The sequence below is a fragment of the Equus caballus genome, chromosome 3 (assembly GCF_041296265.1).
Source record: "Equus caballus isolate H_3958 breed thoroughbred chromosome 3, TB-T2T, whole genome shotgun sequence".
Taxonomy (NCBI): Eukaryota; Metazoa; Chordata; class Mammalia; order Perissodactyla; family Equidae; genus Equus; species Equus caballus.
The window spans coordinates 58,578,129-58,591,428 of NC_091686.1; the positions used below are offsets into that span (position 1 = coordinate 58,578,129).

The following is a 13,300-nucleotide window of genomic DNA, read 5'->3' on the forward strand; positions in this document are numbered from 1 at the left end:
CCGAGGTGGGTGGGGAGGGGCTGTCCAAGAGACACAGTGCACAGCTCGGTCTTCAGACTCCAATCCACTCATTTATTCAGAAGCTTGAGGGCCTGTGGGGTGCCAGCATCGAGCCAGACACTGGGAACACAATGGCCCATCAAAACAAATGCCATTTAGTTCCACATAGCTCAAAGCTCTAGTGGGGACTGGATCAGAGATAGACAAAAATAAATGTGTAATTATAAACTGTGGAAAGTGCCAGAGAAACTCAGTACTCTTTCTACTAAGAGCACATGGCCTCTCAACAAACACACACGTTCAGTCATCACCAGATTTATTTATCCCCAGCCCTGAGGATGTCACTGCAGGTGTTGGTGACGGTGATGGAATACACACAATATACAGTACTTATGTATATCTGTCATTATTTTGTAAACACTGGTTGAATGAATTAATGTTTCTTCTCCAATGAGAAAATGGCACAACAAAGTCAAAATGTGATTTGTTTCAGTTTTATTTTCCTATCTCAATTTCAGTAAAAGATTCAAAGAAGTGACTGACACATAGCATATGCTATCTCCCGCCCATATACAGTATACATATACACTGTTTCTGCTTGTTCTTTTTCACTGAACAAGGTGATAGTATCTTTCTTCAAACCAAAGTACAAATGAAGAGATACTAAAAATGAAAAAAACTAGGGGGGTGTGTGTGTGTGTGTGTGTGCGGTCTTTTTATTCTCAGACAGTAAATGTATACACACCACCTCAAGGGAAAAGTACTGAGGAAAGATTTGCAACCCACAGGTTAAAAAGTCAAGCCATGAATCCATTAGAGTACCTCCCAAAAGAGCAATGCAGGAACAATGAGCCACGACTGTGAAGGAAATTCCTAGTCTTTCATTTTCCTGCCACCACGCCGCTACACTGAAATTTAAGCTCTCTTCACAGTGCAAATATAAAAATGATCAAAGTCAGGGTTTTATGGCAATCTTTTGCTAAAATATATTCTATTTTAATATACATGCTATAAAAGTACACTAAAAAGGTTAGTCCTTAGAGCTCTGTCAAAATTAAGAATTTACTTTTTTTACATACAGAATAATGTACACCCAACTCTAAAAGTCTATTTGAGGAACGCTTTTACTGTGACCCCAAATATTCCGAGCTTCATATTTTGTTTATAATAATGTTGATTTTATAATACATGGATCAGTAATGCTCTCATAATTCTGTACTGCAGCGCCTCACCCATCACTTCAGGGAAAAATGCAGGGGCAACTGTGTCTCCAAGGGGTTCTTACTGTGGAAATCTCCAAGTTTTCAAAGTAAGTTCCTATCACAAAATTTTCATTCTATCTTTTAAACTTTGGTATGCTAAATTCTTTTATGATCAACATTTGGAGCTTTTAAGGAGCCAAATAAAAATGAGAGATGCTGAAAATTAACTTGTTAGGTAGCCTGATTTTAAAAGTGATCATTCCCGCCTGTAACATGCCAATAAGGGGTTTTTTGGAATAGTGTGAAATAATGCTGACGGGACACATCCAGCGGTGATGAACTGACTAAAGGCATGCCAAACCCCGAAATCAGACTCTCGGTACTGAGTTCAACTGTGTCTACTATGACCGTGTGGTACACACGAGGAAGCTGCTAGTTACAGATTACGTCCGTGGAACCCAGGCGTATCTACAATCTTTTATTGTAGGGACTAGTAGTGGAACGGAAATAAAAAATAATTGAAATTTGTTTCTAATTTAAACAAAAATATGTACTCTTTCCATTAGCAAAACATTCTTTAAAATATATCTATTTCTCCTCTCTGAACATTTAGCCAAGGAGCACTAGACAATTTTCGAAGGTTTCGTGCTGACTGTTCATTACAATAAATATGGTTGTGGAGAGCCCACAGCAACAGTAGCTTATTTACATTCACTGATAAGAAATTTATTCTCATCTGGTTAGTGTCCAGTCCACCAAAGGAAAGGTTTGGCATTTGTGTGCTTTTTGTTCTTGGTGGGGATCACTTCTGCTTGATTTTCATTCTTGGAAGAAAAACAAATAATCAGCTGCTGTCCTCAGATTTTCTGACATGATGTGAAAGAAGAATGAGACCAACATTGGCCGCCCCCGTGCACTTGGTCTGGGCTGGTCTCCAAGCACATCCTCCTCCTGCCCAGCGGAGCGACCAGTGGGTGCACACGGCACCAGCAGGGAGGCACCCAGAGGCCCGGCCGAGCACCCTCTGCTCTCCTTCAGCCACTACCCTCACTCACTACCCTAGATGCTGATCTTATGCGCTCGGGGCTACAGAACTTAGGGAAACAAGGAAAAGCAGAGAACTCGACCAAAAGGCAGCCCGCGCCAAGTGTTACTGTCTTACGCTGCCTCCTGAGCTACTGCTGTGGGCTGAGGTCACCTGCGGAGGCGCGGACACTGTGTTCTTCACGGCAGAACTCTCCTTTATTCCTCTGGACAAGTTTTTGCAAGGTCATGTTTTTCCAAATAATTTTATCAGAAGTCGAGTTTGATGTCTGCTCTTTCTAGCAGGCCAATAACTTAGACATTTCAGCCTCCCTCTCCTGAATTTCAAACCTACCTAAAAGTGGGATGTTTTTCCCTGGAAAATGATTACTTATTTCTTTGAAAAGTGGACAATCTTCTTTTTTTTTTTCTGGAGAGATCCAACTCAGCCCTTCAGAAAATTCTTCAGACTGAAAGAAGAGGAAGTGCGGGACAACTACCAACTTCCTATTTTGCCGTACATAAAACATTTTGCTAAAATTAAGAGCAGCTCCAAGTGCAAAAGTAAATATTTGTGCAAGGGGCACGCTGCCAGGTGCAATCTGAAGACATCCTCGATTTACTCGTTTTATAGTGTTTGACTCTTTACAACACAAGTCTCTTAAATTAGGAAACCTAGCCAGTGAGGGGAAGGAAGTTAACACCAGAATATACACTTTAGAAAAAGTACAGGATATTTTGCTGGCAATTTGCTACTTATTTCATAACTTAGATCAAGTGTTTGTTAAATATTCACAGTAATTTCAGAGAAGAAACATTCATGTCTGTAAAACTTCAATCTATTGCATTTTTAACCATTTTTCTGTACAATTACAAAATTTCATCTGTCAGTGCTTTTCTGTGGAATTCCTTCTTGTCAGTCCTGCCCTCTCTGGATCCAGCTATACCTTCAAGGTGGGCTGTAGGATTCCTTTCTCGATGAGATGGCTCTTCAGGGTTTTATATATATTTAACTGCTGCTCTGGCTGAAGCACCAACAATTGCTGTAGTACTTTGCTGGGATTTGGACCCCTGATAACAGAGCAGAAAAGACAAAGTCCATGCTATGGTAAGAAAGTCAAAGGAAGCATAATACTTGCAATTTAAAATAAACCATGCATTTAAGCACAGAGCAGCAATCTTCACAGAACTGAAACAGCTTTTGATCAGAACTCATCTTAATGCCCAACATTACTGTCAAGGGGAGAAAAACCCCAGAACTATTCTGCACTGAGAGGCGTACAGTCTAGATGTGGGAAGAAGGTACAAACACAGAACCCAGGAACAACACGAGGCAATTTAGGGGGTGCAGATGTAAGTTCTACAAAAATTCTCAAAAGGGCAACCTGAGTTAGAGGTGGGGATAGGTAACGAATCCTGAGATTGGACAAGACACAGAAACCATCCTCTAGGGAAAGCAGCAAAATTCCTGCATGTGCATGGACTAAGAGGACGTGAAAATATAATTTAAACTTTTAGCTTCAAAGAAGCTTCAGATAACGGAAGGTATGATGTTAAGAAATACCCCTAGGGAGCTATGAATGTTCAAGAGACAGGACACAAAGGCCCTGAGCCTGGCACCGAAGCACTTACCCAGGATCTACAATGGGTGCCAGTGCCTTTGTTCAAACAAAGTCTTAGGTAAAGCCCAATACAGGAAACAAAATGAAAGCAGATCTGCTCTAGTTGAACGGAAGATGGGCAGGAGGAGAGCCCTGCCCTCCTCACTCACCTCCCCAGCAGTCCCGGGGGGCAGGAAATGAGCCCAGGTGGAGTCTAAGTAATCACTGGGCAGGGGTACGATGCACTCACTCTACTCTCCAACACAGACGGCCACAGCCGGGAGCGGCCCCTCTGGGAAGGCTCCCCCAGCGTCCCCGCTCCAGGCCTTCTCCTTGCACCGTAAAGGCCGCTCTGGGTCGGAAAAGGTCCTGACCAGGACTCCCACCCTCATACTTTTGCCTTCTGTGACACTGTTACAGTCCGGGGATGGCAATTTCCTTCCCCTTGGATTCTAGAACTCAACCCATTTATAAACTGAAGATCCCCTGTGTTTCTCTATTTCCACTTCTAAAGTGCTATTCTGTCAAATTCAGAGGGAACCTAATTCAGATTTTAACATATACGTGTCATTGTTCTTTGCAATTTCTACAGTCTACTTGAATAGGAAAAGCAAAGTGGTACTTTTTGTGGAGAGCAATCGGCAAAATCCAACAGGAAAAGCAAGACCTAAGTACTATATGGAGAATGGCACAGAATTCTGAGAAAAACATTTACATGATAATTAAATTTATGAGTTACAATGAGGACTGTGCAGTTCAAATGGAATTATAAGAAGTAGAAAACCCAGCAACAAAGAAGTGTCTGCTATTATATAGTGATAGCACAACGAAAATCTTGGATTTAAAAGATGCCATAATAGCACAGATTAGCCATCCCACGGGTCACCTTCACGCACGTGGCTCAACTCATTTGCCAAAAACACTGTGGCCATATGTCTCTTGTAGCCACAGTCTACTCAGGACACAGCTTGTCTTACATCTCTTCAAAAGACTGAGCAACTTCATAACATAAACCCAGAGTAGGGGCCCACAGAGAAAAGAAAGGCTATTCTAGCAAGTTCAGCTAAATGCAAAACTGTGTCTGCGGGTGCTCCCAGCTAGTTGCAAACTGGCATGAGCGCTGTATTTCTAATAGTCTAAATATTTGCTTTCGAATAGTGGACAACGTGGCTCAGCATTCTTCCCTCTACTGAGAGAACAGCAGATCGAAAAAGAAAGCAAGAAAAAAAGGATGAGTTAATGCCCTAAAAGCTGCCATCTTCTGAAAATACAGATATGTAAAGATTTAGCCACTAATACTCAAATATATTAGTAAATAAATCATATACAAATGCATTAAATACTCCAATTAAAAAGACAAAGACTGGGGCTGGCCCTGTGGCCGAGTGGTTAAGTTCGCACACTCTGCTTTGGCGGCCCACGGTTTTGCTAGTTCGGATCCTGGGCGCAGACATGGCACTGCTCGTCAGGCCACGCTGAGGCGGTGTCCCACATGCCACAACTAGAAGAACCCACAACTAAAATATACAGCTATGTACTGGGGGATTTGGGGAGAAAAAGCAGGAAAAAATTAGATTGGCAACAGTTGTTAGCTCAGGTGCCAATCTTTAAAAAAAAAAACACTCAAAGATTGTCAACTAGGTTATAAAAACCAACAAAATCCAGCTAAATGCTTGTTAGAAGAGAAAAGATAAACACACTTTAAATATAAGGATAAAGGAATGCAAAACATGAAAGGACAGACAAAGATACTATGTAGACACTACCCAAAAGGCAGCTGACGTAGCTATTCTAATACCCAAGAAACAGGCTTTAGGCAAGTAGTATATAAAGACGGACATGATAAAATGGCATTGGGAGTGATTCAACAGGGAGATACAACAGCCCTAAACATGTACATACCTAATATAACTTCAAAATACAGAAAGCAAACAGTGACAGAACTAAAAACAGGAATAGGTAAATTTATCATCATGGTGGGAGATTTTGACAAAGCTCTCTTCACAACTGATAAAATGAGTGGATGGAAAAAACAAACCAAAAAATCAGTACAGAGGATTCAGCTAAACTTCACCTAACTGATACAGACAACACTACCTCCAGAAACTGCGAATGCACGTGCGTTTCATGTGCACGTGGAACAGTGCCTGAGTAGACAATACGCGGGGGCATAAAGGATGTCTTAGCAAATAACAAATCTTGAAATAATAGAGAATATGTTGTCTGACCGTAGTGGAATTAAGACAAAAATCAATAAAGGAAGGAGAATGAGAACACCTCCATTTGTCTGGAAACTATCCAATATACTTCTAAATAATCCACGTGTCAAAAAAGATATAATACTGGAAATCAGAAAATATTTGTAACTGAATAATGAAAATAAAAATATAACACGTAAGATGATAGTAAAGTAGTACTTAAGAGGAAATTTATAGTCTTAGATGAATGTATTAGATAAGAAGGCTAAAAAGTCAATAACCTAAGCTTTATCTCGAGACACCTGAAAAAAGAACAGCAAGTGGAACCTAAATAAAGATGAAGGAATGAAAGATGAGAGTGAACATCAATAAAATAGAACACAAATATACAATAAAGTTAACAAAGCCAGAATTTGATCCTTTGGAAAGATTAATGAAGTAGATAAACTCCTAACAAGACTTTTCAACAAAAATAAAAATTAATACAAAAATTCTCAGACTGCTATGAGTATATATTTAAAATGTGTATTAGGGATCTATAAATATGAGTTTCACTCCAAATAACTCTATGGAGGAAATACATGTTTTCTATGGCTCAGGTACTAGTAGAGACCATGGAAAATAAAGTTAACAGGTGGTTGATGTGGTTAGCTCTCACACCCCAAACTGGCATTTTAGGACATATCCAAAACATTAAGGTTTAATAATAAGAATAAACTACTCTATATAAAATAGCCACAGCCCGATACCTACCCCACCCCACCTCTCCACCCGCCACACAACCGTAGTCCCATAGCCTGCTTTAGTTTTCTCCCTGGCACTTACAACCACCTAACAAGCTGTATTTATTTGTTTATCGTCCCCTTCTGCTCTTTATCCCTCCAACTCCCCGATAAGAACGTCAGCTCTGAGGGAGGGACTTGCTTTGTTTTGTTCTCTGCTATATCCGTGCCCAGAACATTCCCCGACACATAACAGGCACTCAAGCAATAACTGGCGGACTGCATGAATTATTATGTCCTCCTTTTTAACTCTTAGCATTCACTAGCCCTGCAGTGCCCACACTTAAGAAATTAAACCTCCTGGTGTCCCAAATCCAGTATCAGCCACGTTGAGTGGATTTGAACTCAGCCCTGTTGAAGACCATGACATATATTGTTTTTTTAAGTTGTTCAAATGTATGTAAAATAATTATAATTTAACCATACTGCTCAGGGCTACAGTATGACACAACTCCAGGGGCCTCCATTCCCTTTTGATACTATAGATTACCATTGACAGAAAAAGTAACTCCTTCAAACTAATACCTATGGAAACGAGAACTCAAAGAAATCATCGAATAAAACATTTCTTAAAAATCTAAAAGTACCTTATAAAACTTGTGATGTACACATGCACAAAAGTTGCCATCAAATACTGACAATCAAATCTGTCCATTATCCCGCCGTGTCCAGGAATGGTGTTTGCAAAATCCTTCAGAAACAAAGATAGATATTAGGAAATTTTCAAAAACTCATCTGCTATAAAACTATCTGTAAATGTCTCTTCAGCATCATGGACTCCAAGGAAAATCCTTTACTAGTGGATTTTCCCACTAAATACAAACTTATCTGAACATGTCCAACAGATTAGAACCACGATTATGCGGCCACATTAGAATGATTACTGAATTGATCAGCAGCATTCAAATAACACTAGTTAAATATTAATGAAATCTAACACTAACATTTTTTAGTTAATAACACTTTTTCTAAATCAAACGTGCTATCGGCCATTACTAATCTAATATTTTTAGAGCCTACTTTTCTGTTTAACCAGAGATGATTTGGGGGGCTATTTGAATGTGTTTTTGACAGATGTACAACTGGTTCTAATTCATGTTTATCCTAATAGTTATTACTCATAAATAAATATTTTACTATTATGATAAATATTTCCTCCTCTTCTTTTTTTAAGTGTTATTTTAAGTTAAAAATAAAATAAAACTGGTAGTTCATTTGGGACTCCTTAGTCCACTGAATGGTCTCCTTGAGGGAATGGTTAGCAAGCCTCTGCAAATCGACTCTGTACAGAGATATCCACATGTCTGAGCGCTCAGGAAATGGAAAAGACTAACTGCTCGTCTAGTTTACTCAGGCAACCTAAAAACATCTAAAATGAAACAGCAATTACACCTTCATTTCAGATATGCGAAAATATCTCTCCATTCAGCAAGAAACCTTGGATTCGAGACCATTAAAGAAAATACCATTCTAAATATACATTTCTCTATTTAAAACAAGTATTGAAACAGCGTTTCGTTAATTTTTGCCAATGCATTTCCTTCCTTCTCTTCCTGCTAACCAGAGCACAGGAGAGCCAGGGTTACTCAATTCTGCTCTGCTATTTGCAGCCTGGACAGGACACTTGTCACTCACGGCTGTTCTGGTGGTTCTTCGTGGATGTGTATCATCCCCGTTAGGTGGTAAGCATCTTGACAACTGGGATGACATCCTATACACTTTTGTATATTGCATTCCACCTCACATAGTCTCTTCCCCATTGCAAGCGCTCAGAATTAATTAATTAATTAATTGGCTGCTAGGGTACCATGTGATCTGGCCCCAGCAACCTCTGCAGTCTGACCTACTCCACCACAGCCACACTGTTCTTGCTCCCCTTGGAACAAGTTAAGCGCCTCCACTCCTTTGCACTTAGATTTCTCTGCAGGACTACTTCTCCTCCTTTTCTCAGACCCCTGTTCAAATGCCACCTCCTCATAGAGGCCTGCCCTGACCACCCCAGCTTCAGTAGCCACTCTCTAACTCCTAATGGCACAACATTCAATCTTAACTTAGTGGAGCCATCTGAGGAGAGCTGAGGTAATAGGGCAAAGATATGTTGCTTTATAAGAATCTAATTAAATAAAACATAGTGATAATTTTAAGTATCTGGAATGGAGATCAACAAATTATGTCCCACAGACCAAATCCAGCCCGCTGCCTGTTTTTTTAAATAAAGTTTTATTAAAACCCAGTCATGCCCATTCATTGACATACAGTCATGCCATCGCTTAACGACAGGGATACATTCTTAGAAATATGACATCAGGCGACTTCATCATCATGCAAACATCATAGAATCTACTTATGCAAACCTAGACAGTTTAGCCTACTACAAACCTAGGCTATATGGTACTAATCTTATGGGACCACCGTTGTATAATGGGTCCTTCACTGACCAAAACATCATAAAGCAGTGCATGACCGTACTGTCCGCAGGGCTTCCAGATTACAATGGCAGAGTTCAGAGTTGAGTAGTTGCGATATGATTAATAACCATATAATTTGGCCCTTTACAGAAAAAGTTTGCTGACCCCTGACCTAATAGAAGGGATAGTTACATATTCAAAGGCTCTCTTGCACGTCCCCTCATGTGAGACTATAGCAAGACACTAAACTTCAGACAATTCATGGCTGGATTCTTGGATGAGCACTTAAAGGACCAAGATGCTGTGTTTGTCCCAACATTAGGTAACACATGCCATTTCTATAAAAGAAGCTGATGTGACACTTCAAAATGTATTAACGTGGCATGACCAAAACCTAACAAGAAAGAATACCCTCAAATCAGCTAGGAAGCATTTCTGTGAGACTGAAACAAACAGGATATAAAAAGTTTTGCCTGGGGGCTTAATGTGCAAAACCAGTAGAGAACCAAATTCCAACCACATTACATTCTCTAATTATATTCTCCAACAATGCAACAAAGAATCTAAACACACACCTTGATTTTGAAAGCTCTTTTGAATCCACTGGCAAAGAAGCCTCCAAATGGGCCAATCAAAGACGCAAACGTTGAAAGAGCAATGCTGTGTATCTGGAAAGGATACAGGCTCACTGTTTCCTAAAAAGGAAAAAAAAGGGGGTGAGGGTTGGATTGGGGCTAACTGCATTAAAATTGTATTCAAGCATGCCATCTAAACTAAGAATCATGATACAAATAGTAAGTCAAAGCATATACCACATTTTTGGTTAATTTCACAAACTGTCAGGATCACGGGAAAAGTATATTGTAAACTCTCATTACCGTCCTCTACTTACCCAGCACTCTCCATTCCCTCTATAAACATATTGACAGCATCTGGCACACTAAAACCTTGGAGCTGAGAGGCTACTTTGTAGTTCATCTAGAAACTTCTACAACAAACAAGTTGTCGGCTTACCAAGAATCAGTTGAGTTAATTTCTCAATTTGTTTCTTACCTGTAGCCCTTTGTTTTTGTAATTATATAATGTATTTTAATTCTCTATTTTATTTCACTTTAATTTTATATGACAAAATGAGAGGAAAGTGGTCTTTCTCTTGAAACTAAATTAAATGCTGTGGAAACACATGAAAATAAGTTGCTTAAAGAAGACTACCAAAATGAGCATCAACAAGATGATTATAAAAGATTCAGAGAGGAGATCATAAAGACTGGAGAGAATTCTGCAAATTATTTTGTAAATTCTTAGTTCTTGCTCCACCTTAAATAAACAAACTACAAATTGTAGACGCGCGTAACGGGTGTGGTTTAAGAAAGATCATCGAGACCACCAATCTTTGGACCTGTTCTCAAGGAAATGGCCTTGCCTCTTATCAAAGACTGGCAGTATCAGAAAGTTTTATAGCAGAAAACAGATGGCTTGGACGTTGAAAAAACCTCTTGGAATCCATGTATTGAGCACTCAAGAAGAGAAATAATTTGTTGGCTAACGTGTTTCTCAAAAATTATGGACTTTCGTTGAAAATAAAATGTTTCAGATAAACATGTGCATGTCTGCGCACACACACACAAGTATTTGATTCCCCACTTTAACCACCCACCCAGCAGTCCTGATGGCAAAGATCAGCAAGTTTCTACTGGAGAGCATGCCAACATCCTCCAGTGGGAGCCCTCAGTGTTGCCTTTAAAAGGCGGAAGTGAGGTTGGAAGGAAAACTGATTTTCAGAAGCAGCAGCTTTCTGTACTAGTAAAGGTCCCCTAAACATCAAGGAATCTTTGAGCTGGTGAATTTTAATTAAGCTTTAAACTGAGTCAATTCATACCAGTCACATGTGAAACTCACTGTAACCGATTTGATTTGTAGAAAACTAAGGAATATTGAAAAATGTTTTCAAAACAAATACAAGATAAATTACCATCAGAATTCAAACCATTAGGTAAGTAAATTCCTAAAAGACAACTGGTTTGTGATAGTAATATTCATTTTACGTTCAAGAAAGAGAAATCACAAGGGGACAGAATATATTATTGATGCCTAGCAGACAGTGAAACCACTTCTGTATCATAGAGTTAAAAATTCAGCAGAAATCAATCTCTCGTAAAAATCCTAATCCTACTTTTAAATGAAGCTCAATCTTTGGGATAGACGGTCCCTAACCATGTTTATCTTACCCGTCTCAACACTGCCTTTAGAAAGGGAGGAAGTGAATAACTCTGAAGCCGGAAAAGTTCCGAGGGTTCACATTCTGTGACAAAGGAGTTGACATCGCTTCGGTATTCCACTGGGCAGACAAAGTACTGGTACTTGGATAACACGTAGGCAGCCTGAAGAACAAAGCAAGAGTTATGAAACACTGAATGAAAAAAGTACATATTTAAGTTATGTATCAGAAAGGTCAGAGACAGAATGCCAAAATGTGTTTGCAATCACATTCTGCTCTGTATTTTCAAAGTTAGATGGTCATAACTGATCCAAATAAAAGACTTTGCAAAGCCATTAGAAAACAACAAAGTTTTCGAAATCAATGAGATTATAATTTCTGTATGACCATAATAAAAAGAGAGAAGGGAAAAGAAAGAAGATGCTGATTTGAACATTTAGACAAGCACTACAGTAAGGTTTTACTTTTCCAAAGTACACATAATTATTGTTAGCAGAAGCTAACAATTATAAAGTATGAGAGAATACGGGACTGAAGTTTATCGTATAAAGGTTACATTAATTTCATCAATTAATAAATAACCAGTAATTCAAAATTACTAAGAAAATAGTATAGTGAAAACACCACTGTTCTTAACCAAACCAAGAAACTTTGACTAAATTATTTTCTCTGGCTACTTCACTGCAATTTTTAAATCTTGCTGTCCTCAGACATGGAGGAAGATACATAAAACCAAATATCTTATTATAAATTTAAATTGCTAGACAACAGTTTATTCTTTCTTTTCTTGTGCAGACATTCACCCTATTATATTGCTCAAGAATAGTTAAAATAAGTGCAAACACGACACTAGGAATGGATATAAACTGATTTTGCTTCCAAACAACCAGTTTCCTCAAAATCATTTATTAAAAAATATATATAATTTCCCTCCTCATTATTTGTCATGCATTACGTTCTTATAGGGTAGCTCTTTATTTTCTTCCAATGACATGGCTATTCTTGAAGTAGTTCTAAATTAGCCTTTAATAATACCAAATTCTTGTGGTATTATTTAACTTGGTGTTCTAATTTGTATGTACATATAAACACTGGACAGGACTGGATCCCTTTTTATTATTCTATTTATCAATTATCATCTACCACAAAAACATTGAAATAATTTTATTAAATTCTATTACCATTTTCATTGAGAATGAACCAAACTTATAAATTAAACAGGAAATTATGGTGGTTTTCCCAACTAGAAACCTGGTACCTTTCCATTTATTTGTATTTTTGCTCCCTCTCAAAGTTCCATGTTGTTACTAGTCACTCTACATTTGACTATAGGATATATTCTAGAACTGTCGGGAACTAGACTCTTAAAAGAATTAACTTCCTAACAGTAAATTTTTTTTTTGTATATTTATCTTATATCCAGCCACTTTACTGTACCTTTATTCATTCTCATGAGACATCTTTTAATAAAAACCTAAGTTCTGTAACTGTAAATTAATTTTTAAAACATTGACAATATCCACTATTCATGGCTAAAGGTGAACATCAATTATTTTTAACACTTTTCCTGTAAGTTGGGCTCACAGCAGAAGTACCCACTAAGCCAAGGAGCTGGCACGTATTAACGAGGCAGAGCTCTTCATCATCATTTGCACTCTCTGCCTTCACTCAAAGCTACCACCTGTCCCAGCACCTGTGTCCCCCCACAAGGCAGGATCGCTGCTGGAAACTAACAAAACACAACAGCACAGCAGCGGGTCTCAGTCCTAGCTGTCCAGTAGAATGGGGGGTGGGGGTGGGGAGCGGCTAATTGACCTGTGATAGGGCTGGGACATAGATTTTGTATAAATTCCCCCAGAGGATTCTGA

General features: G+C 38.8%; 1 protein-coding gene across 1 annotated transcript in view; it reads right to left on the reverse strand.

The window, feature by feature from the left end:
* Nucleotides 1–478: 478 nt before the first annotated feature.
* The window catches only part of CDS1 (CDP-diacylglycerol synthase 1), a 60,992-nt gene continuing 48,170 nt past the window's right edge, over nt 479–13,300 (reverse strand). Inside the window, exons 10-13 of the mRNA XM_001915383.5 lie at nt 11,443–11,595; nt 9,790–9,909; nt 7,394–7,497; nt 479–3,296 (exon numbers count right to left, since the gene is read on the reverse strand). Of these exons, the coding sequence (XP_001915418.3) occupies nt 3,167–3,296; nt 7,394–7,497; nt 9,790–9,909; nt 11,443–11,595 (507 nt within the window). The 3' untranslated portion in view covers nt 479–3,166. The remainder of the gene's footprint in view (nt 3,297–7,393; nt 7,498–9,789; nt 9,910–11,442; nt 11,596–13,300) is intronic.